This window comes from Sturnira hondurensis, unplaced genomic scaffold (genome assembly GCF_014824575.4).
Source record: "Sturnira hondurensis isolate 20B ecotype Veracruz unplaced genomic scaffold, ASM1482457v3 Scaffold0000780, whole genome shotgun sequence".
Lineage (NCBI taxonomy): Eukaryota > Metazoa > Chordata > Mammalia > Chiroptera > Phyllostomidae > Sturnira > Sturnira hondurensis.
The window spans coordinates 22,214,011-22,242,007 of record NW_028073411.1 but is presented as its reverse complement, the minus strand read 5'-3'; the positions used below and the strand labels follow the sequence as shown (position 1 = coordinate 22,242,007).

The window sequence follows — 27,997 nt, the reverse complement described above, 5'->3', positions numbered from 1 at the left end:
CAGCCAAGTTCTTCCCAAAGTAACTTTATTTTTGTCTTCTCGAACGTATCAGTGGCCATTTTCTAATCCTGAAACCAGCAAGATTAGAGGAATGTCAGGCCCCTTCTACCCACACTGCCCCAGAGCAGAGCCCGCAGCCCGGGCCTGAGCAGGAGGGCCGCTCGGACCAGCCTGAGGGCTCCAGGGCACAGACCGCCCCTCTCTGCACCCCTGCTTGCTCCAGCTGCCCTCCGCTCGGGTTCCCCTGCAAGTCCCGAGGGCAAAGGTGCGGCTGCTCCGTCCAGAGGCTCTGCGTGGGGACGCCGACCGGGCATTTCTGTCCTAGTACGGCTGCTGGTGAGCTCTTGGAGTGTCCACACGGTCACGCCGGCCCCCCAGAAGTTCCAAGTGTGCGATTGCGAGCAGGCGGCCAGTAAACTCCACCCAGGCCGTCTGGGAACAGCCCAGCGCGGCTGTTCTTTCGGGACACGGGCTGCTCGCTCTCTGCCCCGGACCTTGCTGGGTCGGCAGTGAGTGTCAGGGCAGACCCGAGCACGGGCAACATCTCCCAGGGGCCCGAGGGATGAAGGCTGCCCTGGGAGACCTGTGAGGAGCAGAGGTCCCGGAGCGGCAGGAGGCGTGGCGGCCCTGCTGTCAGGGCTGCGAGTCCCAGCATCTTTGGCTTCCTCTCCCCAGGAGCAAACACTCAGAGCGACAATGGCCAGCGGACGGTAACTCTACACCCAGGCTTCCCCACCCGCCAACCACTCAAACCGTGCGACTCTCAGAATCCCTCAACGACGTGGTCCATCAGAAGAACACACGCTGTTGAGGCGGCTCTTCCGCCTGACTCGGGTGGGACGGGGTGGGAAATTCCACTGTCCTTCCACACACAGATGCCCGCGAGTGGGCTCTGAAACCGCGCGGCCCTCAAAGGCTGGAGGGGCCGCGAGCCTGGGCCAGCTGCAGCACTGACGATGCGGACACCTCGCTATCTTCTGGGCGAGCGGGCACAGCCGCCGAGGAACAGGTGGGGAAAAGCGTGAAGATGAGCAGATCGGGGCCACAGGTGTGCATTGGGGCCCTGCCCCCCAGGGCCGGGTCAGGCCCTAACGATGAAGTTCCACGGTGCGCATCCCATGTGTGGCCTGCCGCCTCTGTCCACTCTGCCTCTTGTGCAGCTGTGAAGGGTCGCGCTGTGACCGTAAACAGTGTGGCCGCTGCCTGAGCGCCCAGCTGGATTGTCGCGGCAATGCTGGATGCTGCCGTGGAGACAGCTGGCTGTGGAGGTGCAGTGACCACTTCCATGCCCTTTCCCCCTGGTCCACTGCTGGGTGCGGGTGCCTGGCAGAAAGGACACGGGAACAGCGCCCTCACTGTGAGCTCGGATGGAGGTAAAACCAGGGCAGAGAGCCCACTGCCCGCTGCACCTGACCACGGACCACTACTGATGAGCCTGGCAAAGCGGATCAGAGTGCCCGGAGGCGCCCCGTGGCCTGACGGGGCCTCAGCAGAGAGCAGTCCTCTTACACTGTCCCTCGAATGACCGCAACAGAGCCTGCTGACTGGCCATTTCCAAGTGTGTGTGCTAAGATCCGTGAAGCCAGCGCCCCAAATCCACGATGACTGCTCGCCGAGAGTAAGTCGCGTGACACGCAGCCCAGCGATGCGCATGGGACTGAAAACGCCGGGTACGGTCGCAGAACTGTGGGCAGAGGTGTGTCTTCTGAAGTCAGGATTTAACTATCAAAAATAAATTTCTAAATTTAAATGTACGTATCCACATAATTGGTCTGTAGTAGTTTCCCAACATTCACACTTCCAGGAGCAGCCAGAAGGTGGGCGATCAGAGGAGGCGTCTCAGTGGTGCGGCTCCGGCTTAGGACAGTCTTCGATGCCCCGTGCAAACAGCCGCACCAACTGGCAGTGGACCCTGTGGAGACAAAGGGCCGCGCTGACGCCCCGGGTCCCCGACTCCCGGTCCCAGAGGTGGGGCCACCCTCCCACCGGACAAGGCGTGCGTCAGAGCCAACGCAGGTCCAACCCCATAAGGACAGTCAGGGATTGTTCACACTCCAAGAAGCTCCGTAAATGAGGGCAGGTGGCGGCCCGGGAGACCTGGGGATCAGAGGGTGGGGCTCTAACTCCGACGGGGCGACCACAGGCAGCCACTGTCCTGCCTCGGCCTCGCCAGCTCACTGGGCCCTGTGCACGTGGGGGTGGACAGGCCACGTGGACAGGGCCCCCCGGGCCTGTGCACCCCATCCCAGTGACCGGTGGCAGCCCAGCCCACTCAGAGATGGTCAGGAGTGGAGTTTCCAGAACCAAATGCAGTGGGCCGCAACAGGTTTGGGGAGGTCCCCCCTCCCAAACTCCCCCTGCTGGAGGAGCCCCGCACTGCCAGGCCGGGTGCAAGTCCAGGCAGTGGGCTGGGCCCCTTGGGGACAGAGCGCCTCCTGGTGGACGCAGGAAGCCAGGACTCAGCCAGGGCCCCTGATGGCCCTTTGTTTAGGTGGGGATGAAGCAGGTGCTGGTGCGCGGGGCGCAGGAGAGGAGGAGCTGACACCGGGGGGATTCAGAGGCCTGTGCAGGCGACCACATTAAGACCTCGGCGCCAGAAGTGGAAGCCCAGGTGCCGGGCCGCACCCTCGCGGCCCGGCCGTGGCGACGGGCGCCTCACCCACCTGACCTCCAGGGCGGAGCCGTGCAGCATCTCCCCGTCGCAATTCCAGGTGCTGCTGGACACGGAGCAGCAGCAGGGGGAGGGGTGGCTGCAGATGGGGCCCAGCCCCGGCTTGCTCTGCTCGCTCTCCTCCTCCTCCGCCTGCTTGGACACAAACTGGAATCTCTTGACCCGGTAAACTTCCACAAAGGCGAAGTCAAACTAGAGGCGAGGGGGGAAATGTGTTCCCAGAGTTACCGTGTGGGGAGGGGCGGCCGCCCCCCTCCCGTGCACACGGCCCCCCAGGGCACACGCTCTGGGCCGCACGTCCAGCTCACTGGCGCCCAGCGCTGGAGGGAAGTCCGGGACCTGCCCTCCCAGGCACCCGGCTGAACACTGGGCCGGCCTCTGGGAGTCCGCCTCGCCGGCCGCCACCACCACTCGAGAGTCCAGACTGGCAGAGCACCTCACCCTTTCCACACGGACTGTTTAAAAAGCCACGGCAAACACAGTGTGGGTGTCGTATGTGCACAGTTTGAGTTTTTAAAAAACAAAGTGCACTGAAACCAGAGACTGATCCCCGGTTGTCTGCACACTGTCCAGCCCGGGCCATCCCCACTGTCACCTCCAGGACGCAGGTGACCAGGCTAGGGCTGCGGGAGGCTGCACCCCAGCCCAGCCCTGGGCACTCGGTCGCTGCCCGCGACCCACGGGGGCTGCGGAGGTTCACCGCCTCGCTGCCATCTGTTCGGGCAGCGAGAGGCCGACTCCAGCAGCCACGTCTGCCGGTCTCTGCGCTCAAAGGGCCCCCACCCACCTGGTCGCGCTGGTTGGTGTGCCGGACGAGGAACCGCAGGAAGCTGAACCTGGAGCACTTTCGGATGAGGATCAGATCGCAGGACCCGTCCCCCAAGTGGGCGGCCGGGGACAGGCCCCGGGGGCTCCGGGGACACGCACAGGACATGTTGGTGGAGTTGATGGCCAGGAACTTGCCGCAGACCACTTTCCACTCCTCCACCTCCTCTGGTGGGGGAACGGGGCACGGGGGCGTCCGGTCAGCGCGGGCAGCCTGGCGGGGCAGGACCCGCCCTCGCTCCCGCCACTTTGGACTCTCTCAGGCCTCCCGCAGCCACACAGCGGGGACAGAGGCCCGGCAGCCGTCTGTCTGTCCCTGCTAAGGACACTGCCACGCAGGCTGGGCACCCACTCTGGAAGCCATCACTGCCCTCGTGCGGGGACTTTGGAGGGGCGCTGTGGAACGGGGGCTGTGCACGGTGGCCTGCTGGTGGCTACATGGGTCAGTGTCACACTTGGAAGTGACGCCTCGTGACACCAGCAGGTTCTCTGCAACTCATGCGGCAGCCCCCCCGGACGCTGTTCCCGAAACACAGCGTGCCCACCCCTCNGTCCCTGCTAAGGACACTGCCACGCAGGCTGGGCACCCACTCTGGAAGCCATCACTGCCCTCGTGCGGGGACTTCGGAGGGGCGCTGTGGAACGGGGGCCGTGCACGGTGGCCTGCTGGTGGCTACATGGGTCAGTGTCACACTTGGAAGTGACGCCTCGTGACACCAGCAGGTTCTCTGCAACTCATGCGGCAGCCCCCCCGGACGCTGTTCCCGAAACACAGCGTGCCCACCCCTCCGCGAGAGGCTGGCAGATCCCTATGACCCACTGTGCCCCTCACTGGAGACCACCCACCCCCACTCCTGAGCGGTGCCGGCCTGAAGTGCCCGCGGCCCGGAGGAAGGCGGCAAACAGCGCATTTCCAAACCCCTGCTCTTCCCTGGCCAGCTGTTCCCCACCCCCCACCCCGCGTGGCCACCAACATTAAAGGGGGCACTCAGTGCAGCGAGGGAGGGCCTGGGGCCGGGGCGGGACGGAACACGGCGAGGGCAGGGTGCTTCCCCGGAGACCTTACCGGAACTCCCCAGGCCGTAGAGCGACCTCTTCTGCTCCTCCTCCAGCTGCTGTCTGCTCTGCCTGCAGACAAAGCACCTAGAAGACGAGGAGCCGCCTTCCCTGACCCAGGGACCTCACGGTTCTGGCCTCACGCTCAGAACTCAGAGTCTTCCCACGCAGCAAACAGGTCAATGCCAAAGCCTTGGTTAAAAGTACTTCCTTCACATACTAATTTGAATTTTCAAAATTTGACTTACTATTAAAAATTGCATGTCATCGTGTCCTTCTCTAAGACTGGTGACCCCTATGAAGGCAGAGAGCACCCCGAGCCCCTGCACTAGCCCCCCAGGCGCCGCGCCAGCTGGAGGACCAGACATGAGAGGTGCCATTCAGCACGTGCATCCCACTGAGCCTGAGTCACCATCACAGGACAGAGGACGCCGCCATTGTCAAAGCCCGTGGCTCAGAACTGACTCCTGAAACCAGGATCCACTTGTGGTCCCGAGCACCCCGCCCTCCCGCCGCCAAGCAGGCCGTGCGCCACCCCGTCAGCACCAGCTCATCAAGTCGAGCGACTTGTCCATCAACGTCTCCCTCCTGCCATTCTGACCTCAGGGCCTCAGACTCTCCCCTCTGGCCGGGAGGCCGGGGGGAGGGGCCGATGTCTAAGTGACTTCTAGGGGACGTCCAAGCCCTTCAAAGACCCGTAGCCTCCGCGTCCACCCTCAGGCCTCTCAGCGGGAGCAAACCGCACGACCTGCCCACTCTCCCATCACCCCCCATGGCCCCCGTGCGCTTACCCGGCCCGGCAGGGCTTCCCGTCCCGCGGTGAGCCCACTGTGTGCTGTGCGGGCAGGAAGGACACGGTGCCCTCGTAGCAGTGATGACACAGGAAGGTCTTCAGACCTGAGGACACAGACCTCTCAGAGCAGGGCCGAGCGGGACCGCCCTGGGGTTGGGGGCCAGAGGACCCCCCCAGGCCCACGCTGCACCCTGCGTCTGGCTGCCGGGCTGCGCCGCGGTTCTGAGTAGAGCTCTCCTCAGGGTACAGCTCCCCAAGTTACTATTCGCTCCTCTCCCCAGACAACGCTTTTGACTCCAGAACTCGGAATGACTCAATGTAACTTAACGTGGACTTGCTCAAAAGGACCCAGAGAGGGCAGTGTGCGGACCAACGCCACCGATTTCATGCTGCCAAGAAGCCCACCGCGGGACGAGAGCTGGACCCCGCCCCGCCAGCATCTTTTCTGTGCTGGGAAGCCACACGGCCTGAACCGAGCAGACGTCACTCTGCGCAGCCTGGAGGTGACCAGATGGGAGGGGACCAGCCGTGACCCAGGGCCGGTCTCAGGGCGCCCAGGGCCCGTGGCTGCAGGGGGGACGGTCCTGGGTGTGTGTGTCACCGGTGCCCTCCTCTCGCAGGGTGCAGACGAGGCCACCGAGGTGCACAAACGCCCTCAGTGTCCCGCGTTACCTGAGAAGTCGTATCTGACGAGACCCATCCAGCGCTTCTTCTCGCTGTCCTTGATGATGTCCCCGTAGAAGCCGTACCCCAGCAGGGACACCGAGTACCGCAGCAGCGCCCCGTTGTGGTGCACGGAGGACACGTCCATGGCCAGCGAGTCACCTGCGGAGAGAGGCCCCGGGAGCTGCTTCCCGGCCACCCACCCCACCCCGTCCCCGCGCCGTCCCGTCCTGCAGGCGCTGAGAGATGTAACTAGAACACAGACGACGCAGGAGGCGCCCAGGCAGCGGCCCGCACTGGGGCCCCGCTCTCGAGTCGAAGGACAAGACTTGCCAAGCAGGCGCAGAAAGCTGCCGTGTGTGACCGGCCGGAGCGCACCCACGGAGCCCGTCCGCTGGGACCCGCGGGAGGGAGGGGGTCTGACAAGGGAGGAAAGGCGCACGTCAAAGCACGCCGGGGACTGCGGGTGACACAGTCGTCGCAGCAAGGCCGGGGACAGGGGCCTCGGCACGTGTGGGCGGTTGGGCAGCCGCCCTGGTGCTCCAGCCCTGGGGGAGGCTCAGGGTGCAGGAGCAGTGAGGCCAAGCACACAGGACAGGGACAGCTGTGGCCGCGGCCAGAGACCAGCCTGCCTGACCAGTGACAAGGAGCAGAGCCCAGAGAGGAGAGAAAGCAGAGTGCAGGGCATGGGACAGGCCAGGACCGAGGGGCAGAGGCCTGGCAGGTGCATGGGGACACTGAGGGGAGCTGGTCGGGTCACGGGGTGCTGGCACGCCCCTACTTCGCAGCGCTCCGGAGAGCTCCGAGCGGGACTCATGTTTCTGAAGGGTCCCTCCGATGTCAGGGGAAGACAGACGAGGTGGCAGGAGCCCCGCTGGCAGAGGGCCCGGGGGCGGGACGGACAGGAGCCGAGAGGCAGGTGGGACCCACCCAGGACGATGTGCAGGGCAGAGGTTTCTGCGTCGTTGGTGCCCACCGTCGAGTAACACACACAATCCGTCGACCCTGACAAGGGAGGAGGAAAGCCTCGATGTCACTGTGATGACTTTGAAAAGCGGCAGGTTTGCAGTCAAGTGCACGCTGCGCTCTTCCCTCTCTGTGGCCTGGAGTCACAGGGAGCGAGTGCACTTGGTCTGCAACGTGGTGGGTACTGGGGACACCGACGTTAACTCGTCGGAACGCCGAGTTGACCTACGGGGTCTCGGGGAGTGGAGCCCTGAGAAACACCTGGGGTGGTGGCGGTGGTGGAGGGGACGCAGCTCGGCATCCTGCACCAGCGTCCCCTCCCAGCAGGGACAGAGACAGCGGCGGTGTCTCCAGTGGGAAAGCGCAGGCAAAGCGGGACGGCGTGGGAAGGTCGTGGGAAGGCGCCGCAGAGGCCGGCACACCGAGACCAGCACCGCGCTCACAGAGAGGCGCTTCCTGGTCCCCATGCGCCTGCCACAGCTGGAGCCCCGGCCGGTCCTGCCGGGGACTGGGCGCAGCTGCCACTGGCAGACAGTGATGCGGGCAGGGCCCGGCCAGACCTGCTTGGAACGGCCCTGAGCTCAGCGAACCAGGCTCCCTCCTGCCCCCGCACATCCGCAGAGTGGGGGTGGCCTCAGGGTACCCCACCCACCTGGGCCCTGAGGTGTGGCTACTGGGCCTGGGGCTGAGCTGGGTCAGAATCCAGGTGGGGTTCGCAGCCTGAGTGGGCAGAGAATGCCCCGAGGCACCATTTCACACCAGACTCCTGAACCCCATGGCCCAGGTTCCGCCGAACAGGTTTGGGATGGGCTGAGCAGTCTGTATGACGGTGGGGCGGTATCACCACTGACCGACTTTGACGAGTCAGGCTGCCCGGGTTCACAGGCCCAGGCCCCAGGCAGACACTGGGCTCTGCCCACAGGACTCAGGCACCTAAAAGTCTGGCTTCCAGTGAAGCCCAGGCATGCGTGCACGGTTCCCAGCGGCCTGGTTCGGCCGCTGGCTCCTTTGTCAGCAGATCCAGAACCTGGTCCAGTTGAGGTCAGAGCAGAAGGGTTTTTTATTCACTCCAAGCTGAGCGCGGCTTCTACAGCGGCTTATGTGTGTGCACACGTGTTCACACTCACACACTGTAACGTGCGTATTTTTTGTGAACCTTGACGGGAGTGACATCTGGTTCCAAAAATGAGCCAAAATGTAAACACTTTCAACCCAACATTTAAGATCATAGGGATGGCTAACTCTCAACATGTCATTAACTCAGCCAGACTGCCTCCCACACCCTGACCTGAATCCCGAGGGACCCAGGCAGCCAGCACAGACCTTCCCGGGACAACAAACTGGGAAGGAGCCGCCAAATTAACTTGAGCCAGGGCCCAAGGTAGAGTCCTTCATGCCCCTAGAACTTTCCAGAAGTTCCCAGAGCTGCACGCTCCACCGTCCCTAGAGTGAAGCCTGACCAGACACCCAGCCTCCCCTGCATTTAATCAGATGTCACACGTATGATCTTTCGGGCAGGAAAGGCAACAGTGACTCTTGTGTGTGGCTTCTCAGTGGCACCAGGCCTTACAAACCCAAGACTCCTGACGTCCCACTTCCTTTCTGGGCCTCCTGGTCTCTGGTGGCCCTGGGCTCAGCAGACGCAGAGGAAGCCAGAGGTCTTCTACAGTTGGGGGGGGGGAGCAGGCACCCCGGGCCCGGGACAACCAACACAAAGCTGCCCTTCCTGATGCCTGGCTCAGGGCTCAGGGCTCAGGGCTCAGGGCTCAGGGCTCAGGGCTCAGGGCTCAGGGCTCAGGGCTCAGGGCTCAGGGCTCAGGGCTCAGCCAGGCGCCCTCTCAGCTGGGGGGCGTGGGCGGACGGGAGGGGCTGCCATCCCCGCTCCCAGCCGTGCGAGCCTGGCCCCCCTCTCGGGGTGCTGGCGGGCAGGGACGTGGCCCACTGGCCCAGGGCTCCAATTCACTCGGTCGGGCGTAGCCGCAAACTGTCCACCAAGAGAGTGTGGCAGCGGGGAGCCCAAATGGCGGGGGATTCCAGAGAGGAAGCCCCGCCCCCGACAGGGCGGGGCGCGTCCACTCTGCCGTCTGTCCTTCCTGACGCGTGCAGCAGGGGCGCTGTTTCCCACAGGACGGCTGGGATTATCTCGTTGGAGAAAGGTGAGATTTTTAAGGAAGGTAATCAGCTCACCTCACTCCTGCTCAGAGCCCTCCATGGGGCCACTGTGCTGCCCCGGCCCCACACCTCCCACCCCACCTTCCACCGCCACCTGAGCTCCCACAGCCACGCAGGGCCTCTGCAGGCGTGCCCTTAAACTTGCACCCTGCACGGCCTGTTCCGCCCCACAGGCAGGGACTGTGCAGGTCGGGGTCCTGCGCCAGAGGCCTCCCTGAGCACCTGGTCTGGGCCGGCGCTCCCCACCCCGTGGGGCTCTCCCCAGGCCCCACCACGGCAGCGGCAGCGGGTCCGCAGCAGGGTGACCAGTCTCTGGGGAGGGAGCGGAGCGAGCGCACGGCGATGGAGTGAACGAAGAGTCCCAGAGCACGGGGCGACTGCCGGTCCCTTGTCCAGCTGGCACCCGGAGTGACAGCAGGGCTTCAAGTCCCTCCCAAGTCCCCAAGACACCTTGTCTCCCTTGACCTTCCAGGACATAACTCCCTGGTTGTTTCCACAGGCGCACGTGGGAGCCAAGAGGAAGAGCCCGGAATGTCCGGAGATCTGCTTATGGGGCGTCACAGCTGGCTCTGCCATCGAACCCCCGGGAGCCTGGGGACGGCCCAGCCCCAGTGACACGTGCTCTACGCGCTGTGCTCTCAGCCCCCTGGGACCCAGGCAGCTGCAAGGCCACCCCCTCCCAGCACTGCCCGGACCCCGTCCTCCCGGGAGCTGAGTCACCCTGGATGAATGGGGCAGGTGGCAGGCACCAACTGCCCCTGTAGTGACAGCCAGCTGCGGCCGTCCTGCCTCTTTCCACGCAGGACACGGCCCCGCTGAAGCGGAGGCCACAAAGCTCAGCTCCCAGGAGAAGCGAGCCAGCCTCTGCGTCCCGGGATGCTCTTGCTCAGGACGGAGAGCTTGTGGCTGGTGAGTGCATCCCATGCAGCTGGGCCTGGATCCCCTAGGCCCCCACGGGCCTGCAGGTGTGGCCACCTCGCCGTCCAGGTCCAGGTGGCAGGACTGTAGGCGAGTCTGTGGCTGGCAGTGGACCTGGTGACAGGCTCCTGTCTCGGCGGCAGAAGCGCAGGTGCCGGGAGTCGCCTGGTGGTGCAAGTGCTTCCTCCGTCGAGGCTTCAGTTCCATGCAGCCTCCTCGGGGCCAAGGGCACGCGGGACAGGCCTCGAGCGCCATCCTCCCTCCCCAGAACACATGTCCACCAGCTGGGCCCCATCCCAGACAACGTCCCAGCAGCCGACAGTCTCCAAGGGCGCTCTGTCCTGAGGACCCTCATCCACCACCAACGACTCCTCCAGAGCGCCGGAGACCTACATGCACTCACTAGCTCCAGGGGCCCCGGGACCCATGTCCCAGGGCCCCTGCCTGACTCCCGTCTCAACCCCACCAGGCAGCCGTCCTCGGTGCCCCCCACACTCCCACTCTACCCAATTCCGTCAGCTCTGCCTGTGCAGCTTCACCCTGTCTGCCAGCAATCCACGTCGCCAGCGTCACCCTAGGGCCTGGTGGCTGTTTTTAGCCACTCCTAGAACAGAACATAGGGCCTGATCTGCAACCCGGTCAGGGCCACTCCCCTGCTGACCCAAGGTTCCGTCCCCTCTCGTCCCCTCCGTCACCCCACCCTACATCCTCCAGCTGCACAGGCCTCTTGCCCTGAGTGCATAGCCTGTTCCCATTTCTCCAAACCAGCAGGCCCTCAGCAGGACCCCATGTCCACACCGGCTGGGCCTTGCCTGTCAGCTCTCCCTCCCCAGAACCCACCGCCCAGCGGCATCTCCTCTGAGGCAGCCACTACAGAAGACCCTTCCTAGCTACACCCGTGTGCGTCCACAGGCTTCTCCACGGGCCTCTCCACGGGCGGAAGCCAGGACTGCCTTGTTCTCTGCTGGACCCCAGCGTGCTCCCCACTCCCTGCTCCCGCTGCCCTGGCTCAGCCCATGCCAGGCCCGTGTGGGTCCTGCCCCGGGCAGGTGTGAGTGGTTAAGTTCTTTTCTAATTTTATCTAGAGCTTCGGGTTTCAGGTATCTGCGGCCATCAGTGAATGGAAGGGAAAATAGATCGGAGCAGAGGAAAATGAACGTCAAGCACCCGGGACACACCACACACAAAAGCCTAAACTTGGAAAGGAGCTGTGAGACCAGCCAAGGGCAGATGCACTGAAGGCCTCAGCCGGTCGGAAGGGTGTCCTGCCTGCGGCTGGCGGGGGCCTCTGCTCCCCCAGTGCCCGCACCCCAGGGCAGAGTCTTCACCCGTGAAGTTGGCTAGGACGGTGCTGACCTCACACGGCTGTCCTGGGAACAGGAGTCCCGGACGCGTGTCCCAGAATGCTCACCCAGAGCCCGGCCATACCGACCAGACAGCAGGCGACAAGCCGGACGGGGGCGCCTCACCCCGCCTGTTGAGAGCAGAGCCCTGAACCCACAAAGCAGCCCCTGATCAGCTCACAAACACAGTGCTTTTCCAGACCTACGGGCTTCCCAGGAAGCCGCACAAAACACTGAGCCAGCTCCTTCCGGACCCAGCGGGCCCCCGGGGCTGACAACCCCACGCCTCCCCGGACGCCCTGCCTGACACTCAGTCTCTGGGCCCCTCCGGGTCCAAGGAGGCCTCAAGTGCTGCGCTCCAGGGACTGGCAACGATTCAGCCAGCCCCTTGCGTCCCCACCCCTGCCGCACGGTCCCGCTGCATTCCTGGCTGTCAACACCAGGCAGGAGGTAGGGTGTCAGGGAGCAGGACAGGGCTCCCTCCAAACACACCTCTGTGACCCTTCGATGGGTCGGTAACCACCGCCCGAGAGAGCGGCAGCGCTTGTGTGATGACGGAATCACGGTTTAAATGAGGACATGGACCTGAAGGGAAATGGGAAAGGAGGTCCCCCTGTATGTGGCCTGGTGACGGGGCGTCCACGGACACAGAGAGAACCCTGAAATGCCCTGAACTAAGGACTTCGGCCGGGGTGGGGTAGAGCCAGAGGGGCCGACCATCTACCTCGGGCCAGCCCAGCGGAAGGTGGGCTCACACCCCCACGTGCACGTGGGGCCTGTCAGCTCCCAGGTGGTGCCACAGTTACCTAAAACGGGGGGCGGCCAGGCGCCCCAGGGCCCCAGGGTTCTGGCCCACAAGGGCTCTCTGGACCCTACCGCCCCTCCCACCTCCCCCACAGCTACTGTGAACCCTCTCAGACCGGCTCCTGCCCTCATCCCCACCTGATGGGCTAGATGGCCCGGCTTTCTGACCTGGCCCTGCCGTGGGTCGGCAGACCCAGCCCCTCAACCCACCCTTCCGGTTGGCAGTGGCCCACCAAAAGCCCCTTTCGAAAAGACTTTCAGCTGGGAAGTCAGCAAGTCTGTGGCCCCGGCACTGGAGGCTCAGGGCACAGGCAGGAGGCCGGTCCCACCTGCAGGAATGATGCCGATGCGCAGCCGGCTGGGCAGCAGTGCCGCCTGGGGCTCGTTCTGGTCCACGCCGGCGCTCCTCTGCGTGCTGCCGATCAGCCCGTGCAGGACCTCGCTGAACATGCCGTCCCCGCCGACACAGACGATCCTGGAGGAGCAACACGGGCACGTGAGCGTCCCCGCCCTGCCGTCCCCACAGCCCTCCCTCCATAGCTCCTCATGGCCCTTCTGCGAGGGACAGCGTGTCCCTGAGCGCGCGCAGTGCAGCCGACATACGTCCACGTCCCTCCCGACGCTCCGTCCTGCCCTCAGCACTGCTCGCCTGCCGGGGCTGCCCAGCCCTCCCTGACCCTGTGTCAGTGCCCTGGGTGACACGTTTCTGCTGCCGTCACAGCCACCGGGAGGCTGAGGCTCCCAAAGGCCACCAAGGGCAGGGGAGGACCAAGCCCCAGGCCCCGCTGTGCCCCCCTGGGCAGAGTCAGCTCCTCCTCAGCCCCCAGGCCTGCAAGTCCCTTCAGGCCTCGCTGCGGAGACAGAACCAGACAAAACCGAACGGGAACAGGCCCCTCCAGCCCTGGTGGAGGTCTCCAGGGAGGGGCCCCACCCCCACCCCCCGCAGGCACTCTGGTGACAGCAGCCCCTGCCCTCCCTGCCCCCTCACCATCCCTGCCCCCCCTCAGAAGCTCCTCTCTGTCTCTGCGGGGCACCTGTACCGGCTTTGCAGGACTCTTCTCTGGGGGCGTCCCGCACACCTCTGGTGTCCCTGGGGCGCCAGCGCCCACCTGGGACCCCAGCTTCCTGACTCACAAGCCTCCCAGCAGCGCTGACCCAGGGGCGCAGGGACGTTCACGACACGGAGCCCTGGTGCAGAGCCTGCCCGGCCGCCCACCAGCATGAGTGGGGAAGCACAGAGCAGGACCGGACCCTGGCTGCCCCTCCCCTGCCTCAGCTCACAGCCCAGGGGACACACAGCTCCATTTGGGCAGCACGGTCACCTCCGAAACCCGCTTTGGCTCACCCCCCAGTGTGACACCTCCACGGCACTGGGGCCAGGCCCCCGTGTGTGTTCTTCGAGGGTTGGGTGCTGGGACCGGCTGGCTCTCTGTCAGACGTCCTGAAGACCGCCCCCTCTGCGTGGGCTCTCTGCCACTGTCCCGCCAGCTCTCGCCCGCTGGCCCACAACCCAGAACCTCACTCGGGCCCTGGGAATCCAAGCCTGCCTCCCTGCCATTCACCACGCTGGCCTTCAGCGGGGCCTGCTACCTTCCCCACGCTGCCCCGTGCCCCGTGCCGTAGCAGCTGGCCTCTGAGGGGCGGACGTGCCCACCGGGCCGGGCAACACACGCACAAAGCCACCTGGGGGCTACTCCGCCGGAACGACACTCCTTTTGGGTCACTGTGGCCAGAAACACCCAATCAGGGCCTGACCAGGAGGGAGCACCTCAGGGACTCGGACGGAGACACACGAGCAAAGGGACGGGCCCGCACACAGCCACCCGACTGAGGGCCTGCTCTGTGGGCGAGTGCCGGGGGCGGTCGCGACCCCAGGCGTCCTTTGGTGGGAAACCAACCACGGGGGCATCTGCATGGAGACCGCAGACAGGGGGCTGTTTGACTCTGTATGAGACGCGCTTGCTTTCTGTAACAGACACCGGAGCCCGCAGAAACCACGGGTGTTCACGCCTGTACTATGCACTCACATCACCCTGTGTAGGCAGCGAGGCCAGAAGGAAACACAAGTCTGCTAGACAGTGGTCTCTGCCTCTTCCCATTTTCTGCAAGAAGCAGGCTCACTTCACGACCAGAAAGAAAACACCAGGTGAGGCAGCGAACAGAACCGGGACGGGGGGTCAGACGCGGGAGGACCCACTGCCCACGGGCGAGGTGAAGGGGGCTACTCACCCGTCGTACTTGTCCAAGTCCGTCTCGTACAAGGTTTCCTTGGCGTGATTGGCGCGCTCCGTGACTGGGGAGAGACGCATTGGAATCCTGCAGCAGACCCTCGCGTCTGGCAGCCCACCCCGGCCATTAAAGGCCCCACGCGTCCTTCAGGGGAGCTTCCCATGAGAGGTCCCTTCTCAGATGGAACCCGAGTTCCTCCCAGAGAAAGTAAGCTGCACCTGCCCCACAGGGTGGGCCCCCCTCTCAGAAAGATGTCCTGCCAGATGGCACCTTCCTGGCATTTCATGGCCGACAGGTAATGGCTTTATGGAAAGCAACTATACTTCTATTTTATAGTTTTCCCTTATTATCCAAGTTACTTTGAAAACTTGGGAATACACTAATATGTCGAAAACATAAAGTCTGTCCGGAGTCTGTACGCCCCACGGGAGAAACAAGCCCCTGCTGACCCGCCAGCACCGCGGAACAGCCCCGCACCCTTGCGCTCCCCACGCCGCATCACTTTCCAGCGTAAAAACTCTCTGTGAAGACTGTTGGAAGGACTACACGCCATTCCTTCAGGTTCACCATGATTTTATCTTCCTGTTCCCTGTCTGGGGACATTTAAGTTGTGTTCAGTGTTTTGCTACCATAAAAGGTGGCAACGGACCCGACTGTTTTCCTGGAAAGGTTTAGAAAACTGCATGAGTGGGCAAAACCCCTCGTTTTTAAGGCCTGCGGCCCACATGGCCCATTGCCGAGTGCCCTCGAAAAAGTTCACACGAGACCCTCAAAGTGCCCACCTCCCAGTATTTTCTTGGCACCAACAACTCGCTCTGAAAACACGGAGCCACGAACACGGGAGCACATCACCTTTCCTACAGTATCACTTGTAGGTCAAGTTGTTTCTAAAACATTAATCGCTTTTCTCTCTGTCTTGCAAGACTTTTCTGTCTGTGAGCTTTTCTTCTTTCATCTACACGGTGTTCTCCTTCAGTGCTTTACGTGCTAGACTCAGCTAGAAAAGTGTATGTTCTTTATTTGTACTCTTCTCTTTCTCATTTGTATACAAAAAACAAAACCACACATTGTGTTTTGTTTAAAATAACCTCAGAGGCTACAAATCTCCAGTGGCCATATTTGAATCCCTCTCCGATCCACTCGTCCGTGGCCGGCAGGGCGTCAGCCTTACCGATGACCTCGGTGGTGATGGCGGCCAGCTCGAACAGGGGCGCCACTTTCTTCTCATAGATCCGCTTGCCTCGGCCTTTCCCTCCGAAGGGGTTGATGAACACCAGCAAGTGCTTCGGTCTGCATGCTGCAAACAGCAATGACACGTGGGTCACGATGAATGTGACAAAGGGGCGAGGGGAAGACCCGAGCTGCTGAAAACCACACCCCCAAGTTTGAGACTTCTGCTCAGGTCGTCTGAGAACAAGTGTTCGTGAGTGCCTGCTCGTGAGCTCAGTCAGTTGGAGCGTCGTCCCCACGCACCAAGGTTGCGGGTTCCATACAAGAAGCAACCAGTGAATGCGTGAGAAAGTGGGACAACAAAGCAATGTTTCTCCCCCCCGCCCCGCTTCCCTCTGTCCTATTTTTAAGTGAATGGATGCAACCTAACCACAGAGTTTTTAAAAAGATACACGGGACTCCGTTAAAATCAAGACGGTACATCATCCAAGGAACGGACGGAGGACGGTGACAGCGCCAGCCCCGCCGCGGGAGGCGGCGCTCTAATCCATGGACCCACCAGCAGAGCGGACCCACGGTGTGTGGACAATGTTTGCATGTCATTGGGAAAGACAACCCAGCAGAAAAACGGACAGAAGTCGCTGTACAGGTGCCCTGCAGGTTTCCGAGTGGCCCGTGAACGGGCATGCGTTTCTTAACTTCAGTGGCTGACGGGGAAGTGCAGATGACAGCTGCAGTCGACCTAACACCCCCACCCCCCACCCCCAAAGGCTCAGGTGTGAAGGGTGCAGTTCAGACTCGGGCTGGCCATGACCTGGATGTTTAAGGGCGGGGAGTGTCCCTGCAGCCCCCACCATGGGACAGGCTGGTCGTGCCTCTGAGTTTGGACACGTGTACCCTGTGCAACCCAGTGACCCCAACCCCAGGCAGACACCCAAGTGTGAATGTGTGCAGCCAAGAACACACGCTGGGACATATGTGGTGGCACTATGGGCAATGCCAGGCTCCCAATGACCACAGTGAGTGGAGGAATGGTCACACATTCATGCCGCAGCCACCTGCGCCCCACACCACAGCCCTGCTGGGCTTCTCCAGCCAGAGCCCCCCCTGCAGGCACCGTACCCACTGACCTCTGGTCAGAAGAGGCATGAGTGGCACAGTGACACATTGCCTCCAGCTTGGCTACAGGTGGGCTGTGAGAGGCAGGAAGCAGAGGTCACGGCAGCACACATGCACGTGGGCGCACCACACACACTCACATGTATAGGCACATGTTTTCCCGTGCAACATGACCACACAACACACATGTACACGCACCTAGGCACAGCGTGCACACACATGCGGGCACCCACACATACATGCACCCACATACACTCACACGTGCACACCCCAGAATACACATGCACAACAGTCACGCATACGTGCAGGCGATTCCAGAGCCACTTGGTCTTTCTCTAAATACCATTCGGGCGGCACGTACTCAGATTGTCCAGTTGCTCCCGGAGGGTCTGCAGCCACAGGTGACACACCTGCTCGTCAACACCACAGAAGGTCACCTGCGCACACTTCCAGCGGTGGCGTCGGGCTCTCTTCACACAGTGCACTACAAAAAGACAGGCGCATCAGCTCCTGGCAGACCAAGTCATCCCCACGCCCCGCCTCAGAACGGGCCACACCCCTACGAGACAGGGCCACGCCCCCCGCAGGCTCCGATATCCGGAGGAGGCGGAGCTCGGAGCTCTCCCTGCTGCTGTCCCTGCTGCCCAGGCAGGGCTCCCCAGGGACACTAGGAAAAACCCAATGGCTCCGCCATTTTGGTATACACAAGAAAATAAAGAAAACACGATCACTGATTAAAATCATAGCATGGAAAACGACACAGGGAAGTCTGCATAAAAACAGCCCGAGGAGGCACGGAGTCTGTTAAAGTGACAAAAATGTCCCTGCCGGGGAGCCCGCCCGGGATTAAGGAGGACCACGTGTGGGCGGACCCATGGGCCCCACTACCTGTGAATGCAAAAGGCATTTCCATTTTCTGCCACTTCCCGCCACCGTAGTGCTTCCCGTGACTGTCCGTCTCCTCCACGGTGATGATCTCAGCCACAGGCACAGAGCAGGCATCTGTAACGACAGTGCGGGTCACACGTTGGACCAACTCATCCGATGCCCTGAACGCAGGGGTCTGGCACTAGATCCCAGGAACCGTCAGCTCCCCTAGTCTTTAGATGCCCGAAAGTTAAACGTAGAGTCATGTGTCATTCTTCAGTTCAGAGCCTAGTAAATCTGGGCAACTCGGTGTCACCAGGGGAGGGGGTGTCGTAGCCCAGAGAATGCCCAAACGCAGAACGGAACTTTTCAAACAAGCGGCACAGCCCTTAGCGCGCTGACGCCGGGCCAGCCGCTGCGCTCTGCGCTAGCTGGGGAAGCAGTGGTTGGGGAAATGATGTCAGAAGTCTAGAGGCACACAGCAGCACCCAGAACCAGGGCCACACAGAGGTGGAGGCCGGGGCTTGGGAAAGACAGGGACCGGTCCCATCGAAGGCAGCGGGAGACCCGACGGGATGCCAGGGTGATTGCCCCGGACATTCTCCACTCTAGGAAAGCCAGGAAGAGGCTGCCCACTGGCTGTCCGGCATGCTTGGGGCGGCTGTGATTATAGGACTGCTGGCACCTCATGTAAAGGGGGGCAGACACTCGGCCGTGGGACGACAGCCTGTGACCCACCCTGTGGGCTTGGAAGAGCTCGCCCACCGGGAGAGCACAGGGCTCAGGAACCGCATAGACTGACAGTGAGGCCCCAGGAACAAAGCCCTCCAGCGAGGACCTGAGAAGGTCAGCAGCAGCCTGCTGGACAGGAGAAACCGAGAACGGAATGACATCGCCCTACACTGTGCAACAACAGCACAGGCCGCCCTGGGAGGCACCGGCTGTTTGCGCCTGCGCACACGGGACACATTCAACAGAGACCGCCACCCGCACCTGCGCACATAAGACACGTGAACAGGACTGCCGTCTGCGCCTGCGCACACGGGAACGTAAACTGGGACCGTGTGCGCAGGAAAGATGCCGGAGAAGGCCTTGCGGGGAGCCGACCATAGGAACGCAGGTGGGGCACTTTCATTCTCTACTTGAGACTGGCGGTTGCTTGCGTTTTGCATCATCCTGCACTGCGTGTGAAATTAGATGGAACCTTAAAGGTCTGTGTTAAAGGTACAGGAGCAGTTGTGAGGTTGCCGCGCTGCCTTGGAGAAGGTTACCCCCCACACCAGACGGCGGCTGGCAGCCGGCTACATCGGAGCCAGGAGCGTACCCACCTGGCCGCCTGCTGCACCGCAGGCCCGGCTGTCGCCCGGCCCACAGCAGCCCTGCCTAACTAGGGGCTATGTCTGCAATGCTGATCATGCCCCCGGCCTGGCTGACCCCCCGCCCCGGCTCACCAGCTGCTGCCGTGGGGTTACAAGTGCACAAGATCTCTTACCACGTCACTGCGTTCCTGGGCTGATCGGGCCCTATCTGTGGAGGGCGCACTGGCCAAGGCTCTTGGGAGTAACAGAACAAAGAGAGTAACCATTCTCTCTTTGAAGTAACAACCTGATACTGTCTAAACAGAACCCCCAGATGCCTCCCTAGAACAGGGCTGCTTGCCTGGGACCACGGTGCTTTTGTGGTGCCAGCCAGTGTTTCCTGGGAGCAACATCACCTGAGTAAGGACCATACCTTGTGGGGTTCATGTGCTTAGCAACCACCTCTCCAAACAGAAAATCCAGAGGCAGGCGGTCCCGAGGCCTGGGGAGAGGCAGCGTGTTTACTCCGTCACTCTCCTGCGTCTCCGGCCCCCAGGGGGCACCGGCCCAGCCATGTGGACGTGCCATGAGGGCCTCACATCAACCTCCTAAATTCAAGCCTACCTTCCCTGCTCCAGGGCTCTGAAACCTGCCCCCCCCAGCCCCCCGCAACCCCGTCTGGGCAGGGTGCTCTGTGCCGGGACCACTTGCTCAGCAGCCCCAGAGCCCTCTGATGCTCTCCCAGCTCCGGCCCCAGGGCCACTCCCAGCGAGGGCCTGAGCACACAAATGCGGACCCTGCATGCTCTGCCCAGTTCCTCCGTGGCTGTGGCCCCTCCCCTCGCTGGTCCTTGTGCAGGTCCCTGGCCAGGCGCCTGCCCAGATCCTTGCCCTGCCATGCTTCTTGGTCAAGCCCCCTGTACAGGGCTCTTCCTGTGAACGTGTGGTCCTGGAAGGGGGGGGGCCACAGCCAGTGCTGCCCCGTGTCCCCAGTGTCTGGGCCCAGGGAACATGCAGCATGTGGACCCTGCACCGCAGAGCCAGCTCCAGGACCAACACTCAGCCACACGGGTCACCTGTCTCTGTTCGGCACGCGAGCTGCCTCACCTGTCCTCACAACTGGGCCCACCATCCGGTTCCTGCGCTCGGTCCCAGGACCAGAGGGCACAGATAGCTCTGGGGCCTGTGCCGAGCCAGAGGACAGAGGAGGGCCAGGGGCTGGGCTGAGTCCTGTTCTTCTCCCCCCGCCTGGTAAGAAAGGCCCGTGGAGGCTGTGGAAATGAACCCCACACCCACATCCAGGATGCCCTCTAGGACCGTCTCTGAAATCAGGATGACACTGGGCCCGCTCACGTGCCGTGGCGAGGACTCCGGGCCCAGGTGGAGACAGACACAGCACTGGGACCTCAGCGCCTGCCGGGGTGGGTGGGGGACAGGCCCACAGGCGCCCGTCCCTCCCGCTGAGCCCAAAGAGGAGGACTGGACAAGATGAAAGAGGCCAAAGCGCAGCAGGCCGCTGCTGGGGGAGCCACCAGAGCGATGAGCAAGTGCAGGGAGGGGCCTCTGCCGCCGGCTCTGACCCCAGGGCCGCCCGAGGCCAGGCCCAGTGTGCTGGATGCTGAAGGAAAGCCCGCCACTCCGGCTGGGGGAGCCCGAGCATGGCGGGAGGGGTGCAGGAGGGCGTCCTGACTCCGTGTGGCCTGACTCACACCTGGCCGCCCACGTGTGGAACACGCTGGAAGCACAGGGGCACCCTGGGAGCCGAGCGGCCTTCCGTGCCAGCACCCAGAACCCAGGGGTGGTCCCAGCAGCGTGGCACCAGGAGACAACAGGGGGCGGGCCAGCATGTGCCCCGGGCCCCTCCCACAGTGTGAGACACAGGGGCCATCTGTGCCCAAGCAGGCTGAGCACCTCCCAGGAAAACACAATTCTCCAGAAGAATTTAACAGGACCCAGAGTCTTACAACGCAGTAATCAAACTGTCCAAGATCCAAACTCATCAAAATACCAAGAACCCGGCAACGCAGACAGTCTCAAGGGAAACCGTATCTGAGGTGACCCAGACTCGGGGATGGGGTCACACACTTCACATAGCCACTCCGCCATGCTCTGTGAGGTGCTGCTAAACAAAATGGGTGGAAAAATAGAAGAAACTGTAAAAGGGAGCCGAGCGGAGAGTTTAGAATTGCAAGGACAGTATCTGAGGAAAAAGTCCACTGGAGAGGCCGAGGGGTGGAGCGGGTGTGGGAGGAGAGCCAGGAGTCAGAGCAGGTCAGCAGGAGGAACCCGTCCAGGAGAAGAGAGGCTCGAGACTGAAGCCTGGGCAGGACCTCCCAGCCCCCAGCAGGTGGGCGGCGCCCTCTCCCTGTTCCTCCCCACACACTGCAGACAGGATGAGACTCTTGGAGGTGCAAAGAAGGGACTTTCCCGGGGGACCTCGGGGCTGGGGGACCTCTGGAGGGGGCATGCCTCAGGGATCTCAGAGTGGATGTCAGAGAAGCTGTCAGCCCAGCACTGCCAATGGGTGCATGTGAAAGCTCCCACAGAAGCCAGCTCCCTGGCTGGAGGCCCAGGGAAGGGCAGCCCAAGGAGACAGGAAACCCGAGGCCAGACCACTCCCTGCTCGCCCCTGCTGCTCCAGAGAACATGGAAGACTCTGGCTCTGCCCCCGCTGGGGAGTCCAGACTTTTGCCCTCAGGGGTGTAAGGAGGCATCCCAATACTCTGGGCCAGGCTAGAGCGAGAACAGGACCTGTAGGGAGCTGAGCTACCCCCCACCCCATGGCTGGCTGATGACCAGGCTCACTGCCCGCAGTGTCCGTGGGGACAACGCAGGAGCTGACTTCCACCCCACCCCAGCAGCAGGCGCCCCTCCTCCTCCTCACCAGGAGGTGTCCCCCAGAGACTCGGAGGAGGGTTGGGACCCTGCACCCTCCCCCTCCCCCGCCCACGCAGGTGGTGGGACACCCTGCAGGGAGCAGTCACCAGGCGGGCCCACCCCTCCCAGCCGGGGAGGCTCAGTGGGGCCCAGTGAGGGGCCGGAACTCCCGCCCACCCAGCAGCAACAAGGGGCCCCACGACCCCAGGAGCCTGGGCTGCCTCCCCCAGGTGGCAGTGATGAGCCCATGCTCCCTGATGGAGTCAGTGTCATCAGCTGATAGAGAGGGGTTGGATGAGGTCCAAAATCTCGCAACAGTATGAGCACGTCCCAGTGTTGATGGGACTTCGCCACCATGCCCAGAACCAGGAAGAGCTCAAAGTGAATGGGAAAGACGGGTGTGGCTCAGTGGTTGAGCACAGGCCTGTGAACCACAGGGTCTCAGGTTTGATTCCCGGTCAGGGCACCTGCCTCATTGCAGGCCAGGTCCCCAGGAGGGGGTGTGCTAGAGGCAACCACACATTGATGTTTCTCTCCCTCTCTTTCTCCCTCCCTTCCTCTCTCTCTAAAAATAAAATCTTTTTTTAAAAAAGACAGTCACGAGATATCAGCACAAGGGTGGCAGAGATGTTGGCATCACCTGACGAGGAGGTGAGGGCGTCCACGGTGGATGTGCTCCATGGGAATCGCACACCGCAACAAAGCCCTATAAAGTCTCAGCAAAGCAGCAGCAGACACAAAGAACCAAATGGAAATTTTCGAATTGAAAACCAGAATAACCAAAATAGAAAACAGATGGGCGGACTCAGCAGCAGAATGAAGGGATGGAGCAAAGAATCAGTGAACTGGAAGCTTGAACAATGGAAACCACTCAGTCTGAATAACTGAGATAAACAGACTTAAAGCAATTAGTGGGGCCTCGGGGAGCTCTGAGACAATAATAAAAAGACCATCTTTTTTGTCACTGGACTCTCAGAGAAAACAGGACTGAAAACTTCCCAAATTTGTCAAGACATAACCTCACATCTGACAAACTGAAATAAATCCAAATTGAGACACATCATAGCCAATATTCTGAAAATCAAACACAAAGAAAAAAGTCTTTACGTTGGGAGGCAGAAACACCTCTTTATCTAGAGAGGAAAAGAATTAAAATGGCGGTGGACTTCTTGTAGGAAGCCATGGAAGCCAGAAGGAAGGGGAGCAGTATTTCCCCCTGGGCTGTTGGCAACTCAGATTCTTATACCCAGCAAGGATGTCCTCCTGTGATGAGAAGCCGGGGCACTCCCGGGTGAAGGAAGGTCAAGAGCACTCGCCGCCGGCAGACCTGCCGTCAAAGAACAGGTAGAGGCAGTGGAAACAGGGTTCCCTGGGGAAAAGGGAGAAGGACCATGGTGAGCAAAGACACGGGGATCACAGTGGGATTTCCTTTGCGTCCTGACTTGTCTAAGTTATGTGTGAGGGTCGAAGATAAAATTACAACACAAGTGTGCTTCCCTTGTTGGGGAGGAAGCAGGACTCCACATTAGGAAACTGGGGAGAGCCCATGTTGCAGAAGGGGGCACGGTGTCCGCACCCCACTCAGGTGGCACGGCGACTGCCCCGGGGACCTGGGCGGGTCAGGTGTGTGTACGCCGACGTCTCGGGCAGCCACCCGGGGTACCCACGGGGAGGCACGGTAACAGATGAAGACACAGGTAAGTCAAGATGGACTTCTAGAAGGGTTTCAAGTAATCCACAGAAAGGCAGGGAGAAGAAGAAGGAGAAATAGAAAACAGGGAGAAAAAAAGAAAACAAAAAATAACAATGGCGGACCGGAATTCACATTAAAAGGACAGGGCCTGGCCAAGTTCTTGAAAACACGTGGCTGGACTGTGTGGGAGCTCACTCTGAAGCAAATGGTGTCATGGAGTGGGAAGCAGGGGTCCAGGAAGGAGGACGTGCACGCACCGATGCAGAGAAAGCAGGAGCGGCTGTGTGAGCAGGTGCAGCAGACTTCGGGCAGACACAGCTCGGGGCAGAGCGGGACAGCGCGCGGGGGGACCGCGGGCTGATCCACAGCGATCCTGAACATGCGCGGGACGCACGCAGAGCAGGGAGACGTGCGACGCCCAGGCGGACGGGCCCACAAGGCCAAACAGGAGGGGGCCGTCGTGGTTGCAGACGCCCGCACCCCCCTCGAAATGGTACAGCTGGCCGAGCAAGCAGACTGGGAGCGAGAGGGAGGCTCCGCCATCCCGCATCTGTCCCCGTTTCTGGGAGGCTCCGCCCCACAAGAGCTGCCGAGACAAACAGACCGACCAGCCCCACACCCTCCTCGCGCTCCCGCGTTCTCTTCACACTCGGGCGGACACGGGCAGGCCGGGCGAGACTGGCTGGAGAGGAAGGAGCCGGCCGCGTTCTGGCGGTCGGTCTGCAGACACCCTGCTGCTCCTCCGAGGAGGCTGCGTGTGCCCTGTGCAGACGGGCTCTCTGCTGACAGCTGGGTCAGAGCCCGAATGAGTGTGTTCCCCAAACTGCCCTGACGATTTTTCCAGATGACCAGCTCTGTCTGTTTGGAAGGTCACGGTATTTTGGGCCATCAGCATCAGTTGCTTTTACAACATGTCTCACTGCCACGGCTTCTTCAGGAACAGTGATCTAGAGGAGGGTCGGCCGCCCGCAGGCCGGTGCAGCTGGCTGCCTGCTCTTACCAATAAAGTTTTATTGGCACGCAGCCACACCCCTGCACTTGCATACTGTCTGCAGCTGCTTTCTGCCCAGAGCTGGCCCACGGAGCCTAAAACATTTGCTCCCTGGCCCTTTAAGAAATGCTGCTGCCCTATTTTAGAATAACAAACACCAGCTCACCTTGGAATCATCTCAGAACACTGGCAGTTTATCTGCTGCTGTGGAACCACGTGATCTGACAGCCACCAAGGCAGGCGCCTGAAGGACCAGCAGGGAGGGCGGCCATGACGTCTGATGTCTGCTCGGAAGCCCCGGGGCCCGTGCACCTCTCCCTGTGGCGGCTCCACGCGGACTCTGCGGCTTGCCCATGCGTCGCTGCACAGGGAGTGCCGGGGACACACTTTGTAAATACGACAGCCGTGAGCTGCTCACGGGGCTCACCGCCCGGCCGGCGTCCCAGGTGGGGCTGTGGAAGGAGGGGGCTCCTCCCTCAAAGGTGGAGCCTGGGAAGTACCCATGCCCTGCCCCCCCTCGCCAAAAGCTCCCCCCCTTCCCAGCCCCAACTCTAGAGGAACCCACTCAGAGTCTAAGCCTGGGATGAAACCCAGATGTGGTTTCAGTCCATTCAAGTTCAACTGGCACAATGGGGCGCTTAGAGAGGACTCTGTGGGGCTTTCTGTTTTCATTTTCAGCCGACCCCACCTCCGACCAGGGAGCACGTGCGGGCAGCCTGAGCCAGGTGCCACAGCCCCTGTGCCTACGGACTCCTTTCGCTCCCAGACATCGTCGAGTCATGTGCCCCCATGGCGACCCGCAGAGCAGCCTGGGGCTGGAGTTAAGAGCCAGCTCCCTTTGCAAACCACGTGCCTGAGAACGTGCCTGAGAACCTGCCTCCCAGTTTCAGTTTTCCCGAGAGCAGGAGCTAAGATAGGGAGAAATGGGTGCGGGGGACCAGCTGAAATATCCTAAGTAGCCACACCCTCAGCCCCCACAGGGCCCTGGCTCAGGCCCCCTTCTCTGTCCTTTTAAGAGGTGGGGTTCTCAATGTCACCCCTCCCCTGCCTGTCCTCGGAGCTCCATAGTGGCCATCTACCTGGCCTCAGGGACGGGTCCTTCCAGAGGCTGTTTTTGTATGGCCTCCGCCCCTTCCCCCACCAGGCCACAGTCTGTCCGGGCACCTCTGGACACACCTGGGGTGGGGTAGGGGTGGCAGCAGGGCTGGGCATCGCACTTTGCTGACCGAATCATTGTCCAGTGGACAGGTGAGGGTCTGCCCTCTACCCTGGAACAGGGAACCATCAACTGGGGGCCCGATGCCTTTTGGGGTGCAGAGTTACAAGGAAGCCCAAAGAGCTGGCATGGCTGCAGAGCCTCTACACAGTGTGGGCTGTGGGGGGACAGAGGCGAAGGTAACAGGCTGCCCGGGCACCTCTGGACACACCTGGGGTGGGGTAGGGGTGGCAGCAGGACATCGGGGCTGGGGTGGGGGCATGTCCAGGAGGCTGGACAGTGGCACCCCAGTGTGACCTTTCTCGCAGAGGGGATGTCAGAAAGACCCTACAGGAGTGAACTCTCAGACACCTAGCCACAGATAAGCTCTCAGCACACAAGGCTTCTGGGGACTCAAGGCCAGAAACCAACAGGTTATGGGTCCAAGGCCACCCTTGACCTTGGCCCGACCTAGCATCCAGCTCTGCCCCACCTGCAGACCCACAAGGTCAGCGTCAGAGAGCACCTGCAGCACCCACCACGCACCTGCATTTGCCCGAAGTGTTGAAAAGTCATCCTGAAATGTGACCTCTACCACCCCCACCCCAGTCACTGAAATGATGAATCCGTGTCCCTCCCCTAGAGACCTGGACCAAGGTCCCCGCACCCCGCTTCTTCAGGCTGAGCAGACCAGCCCCTCACTGTCACTCCAGGCTGTATCAGGCCAACAGCCTCCTGACTGCAGTTCCTGTCCCTTCTGTGTCCCTCTCCGCAGGGGCCCTTTAAGAGTGTGATGCTGGACAGAGCCGTCCAGGGCTTCCATGGTGCGCACGGTGAAAGGCCAGGCCCCCACCTCAGCCCCTGAGAAGGCCTGCGTCCCCTCGCCACAGTATGCCCCTGCTGGCTGGCCCCAGGGCCTTTGCACTGGATGTCCCTCCTGCCTGCACCCTCTCTCCCCACAGTGTGCGGGCCTGTCAAGGTCTCCGGTCCACCCACCATGGAAGGGAGGGCTGCTGAGCCCCCCGCAGGCACTCCTCCTCACATATGCCTGCCTGTGTGTGTCCCTTTGGTGCAAAATGTGCCACTGGGCTGGGACTTTGTCACAGGCACTGGGCTGCACAGCTGGAGCCCTGCCAGACGGGCTTCAGTAACAGCTTGGAGAGGACACACAAATGAAACGCAACACGCCCACACTCACCAGCCTGGCTTTCCCCTGCGTGGTCGCAGCCCCTCACTGTCCAGGCCTGGCCTCTGGACTCCCCTCTCCCCAGGGTCACGTGACGTCTCTGGGACATGCCTCTGCCAACCCCTCTGCGAGGCTCTGCGGCCCTTGACAGCCCGCCCTGGGTGTGTGCACTCAGCCACCGCAGAGCGAGCCCGGCGCTGCGGCGGCCTTTCCTTTTTAATCCAAATGACACTTCTCCGAACCAGCCCGGCACATCCGGGACAGAAGGTCAGGGCCCTCCACTTTTCCCCAGAACGAGCCCCGGACCTTCCAAGACTGCCTCTGGCTTCCGGATCCCTAAAAGCGAAGCCTCCGCCTCCGAGTTAAACTGAGAAACTGGAGCCCACAGCGCCCCCTCGGGACCCTCCCACCAGCCTCTCGGGACAGTGCCCTTCAGATACCTGTGGGCTGGTCCAGGGGATGCGGCACGAGGGCCACCTCCGGCCACACACCGACCTCCATCTCTCGCCTCGCCCTCCCGGATCACACCCCAAGCCCTCCCGGTCGACAAGCCAAGCTCGCTCTTTGTCGCCCCGTCCCCCGAGTGTTGTCACTCTGTCCCCTCAGTGAACACACTCTCTGAGCCCCGCCAGAGGCCTCCAGACCCCCACCGCTTCCCCGGTCCCCTCCGCCTCCTGGGCCCCCTCCCTCCTCTGTCCGGCGCGCCCGGGGGACTCGGGCCGAGCCGCGGGCCGGCGGCGAACACTCACCCTCGCCGGGGACGCCGGCTCCGGGCCCCGAGCTGGGCCACCAGCGCAGCAGCGCCCGCGCCGGGTCCAGGCTCACGGCGCAGCGCTGTCGCTTCACCCACAGCACCGAGCGCAGCGGCTCGGCCGCCCCCATCGCGCCAGCCCTGGGCGCCGGCTGGTTCGGGCTGGGAGGCGGACGCCGAGGGGCGCGGGACCGTTAGCGGCCCCTGGAGCCCGGCCGGGTCGAGGCGGCGGCGGTGGCGGCCGCGGCAGCCGCGGCGGCTCGAGGCGGGCGGGGCGCGTGGCGGGCGGCGCTGCGTCACCTCGTACGCACGGCGGCCGCGGGGCCGGTGAAGGCGGAGGGGACCTCCGGGGACGGGGTGCGGCGATATGAGGGGTTCTCGCGGGGACCCTAGGACAGATCGGATCCCGGC

General features: G+C 62.4%; 1 protein-coding gene across 1 annotated transcript; it reads right to left on the bottom strand.

Annotated features, from left to right (window-relative positions):
* Positions 1-13: 13 nt before the first annotated feature.
* On the bottom strand, positions 14-27,958 carry CERK (ceramide kinase). Its single transcript, XM_037049318.1, has 13 exons — positions 27,585-27,958; positions 17,618-17,731; positions 17,091-17,213; positions 15,612-15,737; positions 14,441-14,504; positions 12,541-12,686; positions 6,939-7,013; positions 6,018-6,170; positions 5,344-5,449; positions 4,563-4,639; positions 3,459-3,664; positions 2,664-2,863; positions 14-1,912 (listed from the first exon to the last, which is right to left on the bottom strand). The coding sequence occupies exons 1-13, from the start codon at positions 27,715-27,717 to the stop codon at positions 1,840-1,842; spliced, it is 1,596 nt and encodes a 531-aa protein (XP_036905213.1). The 5' UTR covers positions 27,718-27,958; the 3' UTR covers positions 14-1,839.
* Positions 27,959-27,997: the final 39 nt, after the last annotated feature.

Excerpts from the sequence above, each read along its gene's own strand:
- CERK (XM_037049318.1), bottom strand. The coding sequence starts at position 27,717 with ATGGGGGCGGCCGAGCCGCTGCGCTCGGTGCTGTGGGTGAAGCGACAG. Across the intron at positions 14,505-15,611 it reads CATCACCACCGAGGTCATCG|TCACGGAGCGCGCCAATCAC; the intron begins GTAAGGCTGACG and ends GTCTCTCCCCAG. Across the intron at positions 1,913-2,663 it reads GGCTCCGCCCTGGAGGTCAG|GGTCCACTGCCAGTTGGTGC; the intron begins GTGGGTGAGGCG and ends TTGTCTCCACAG.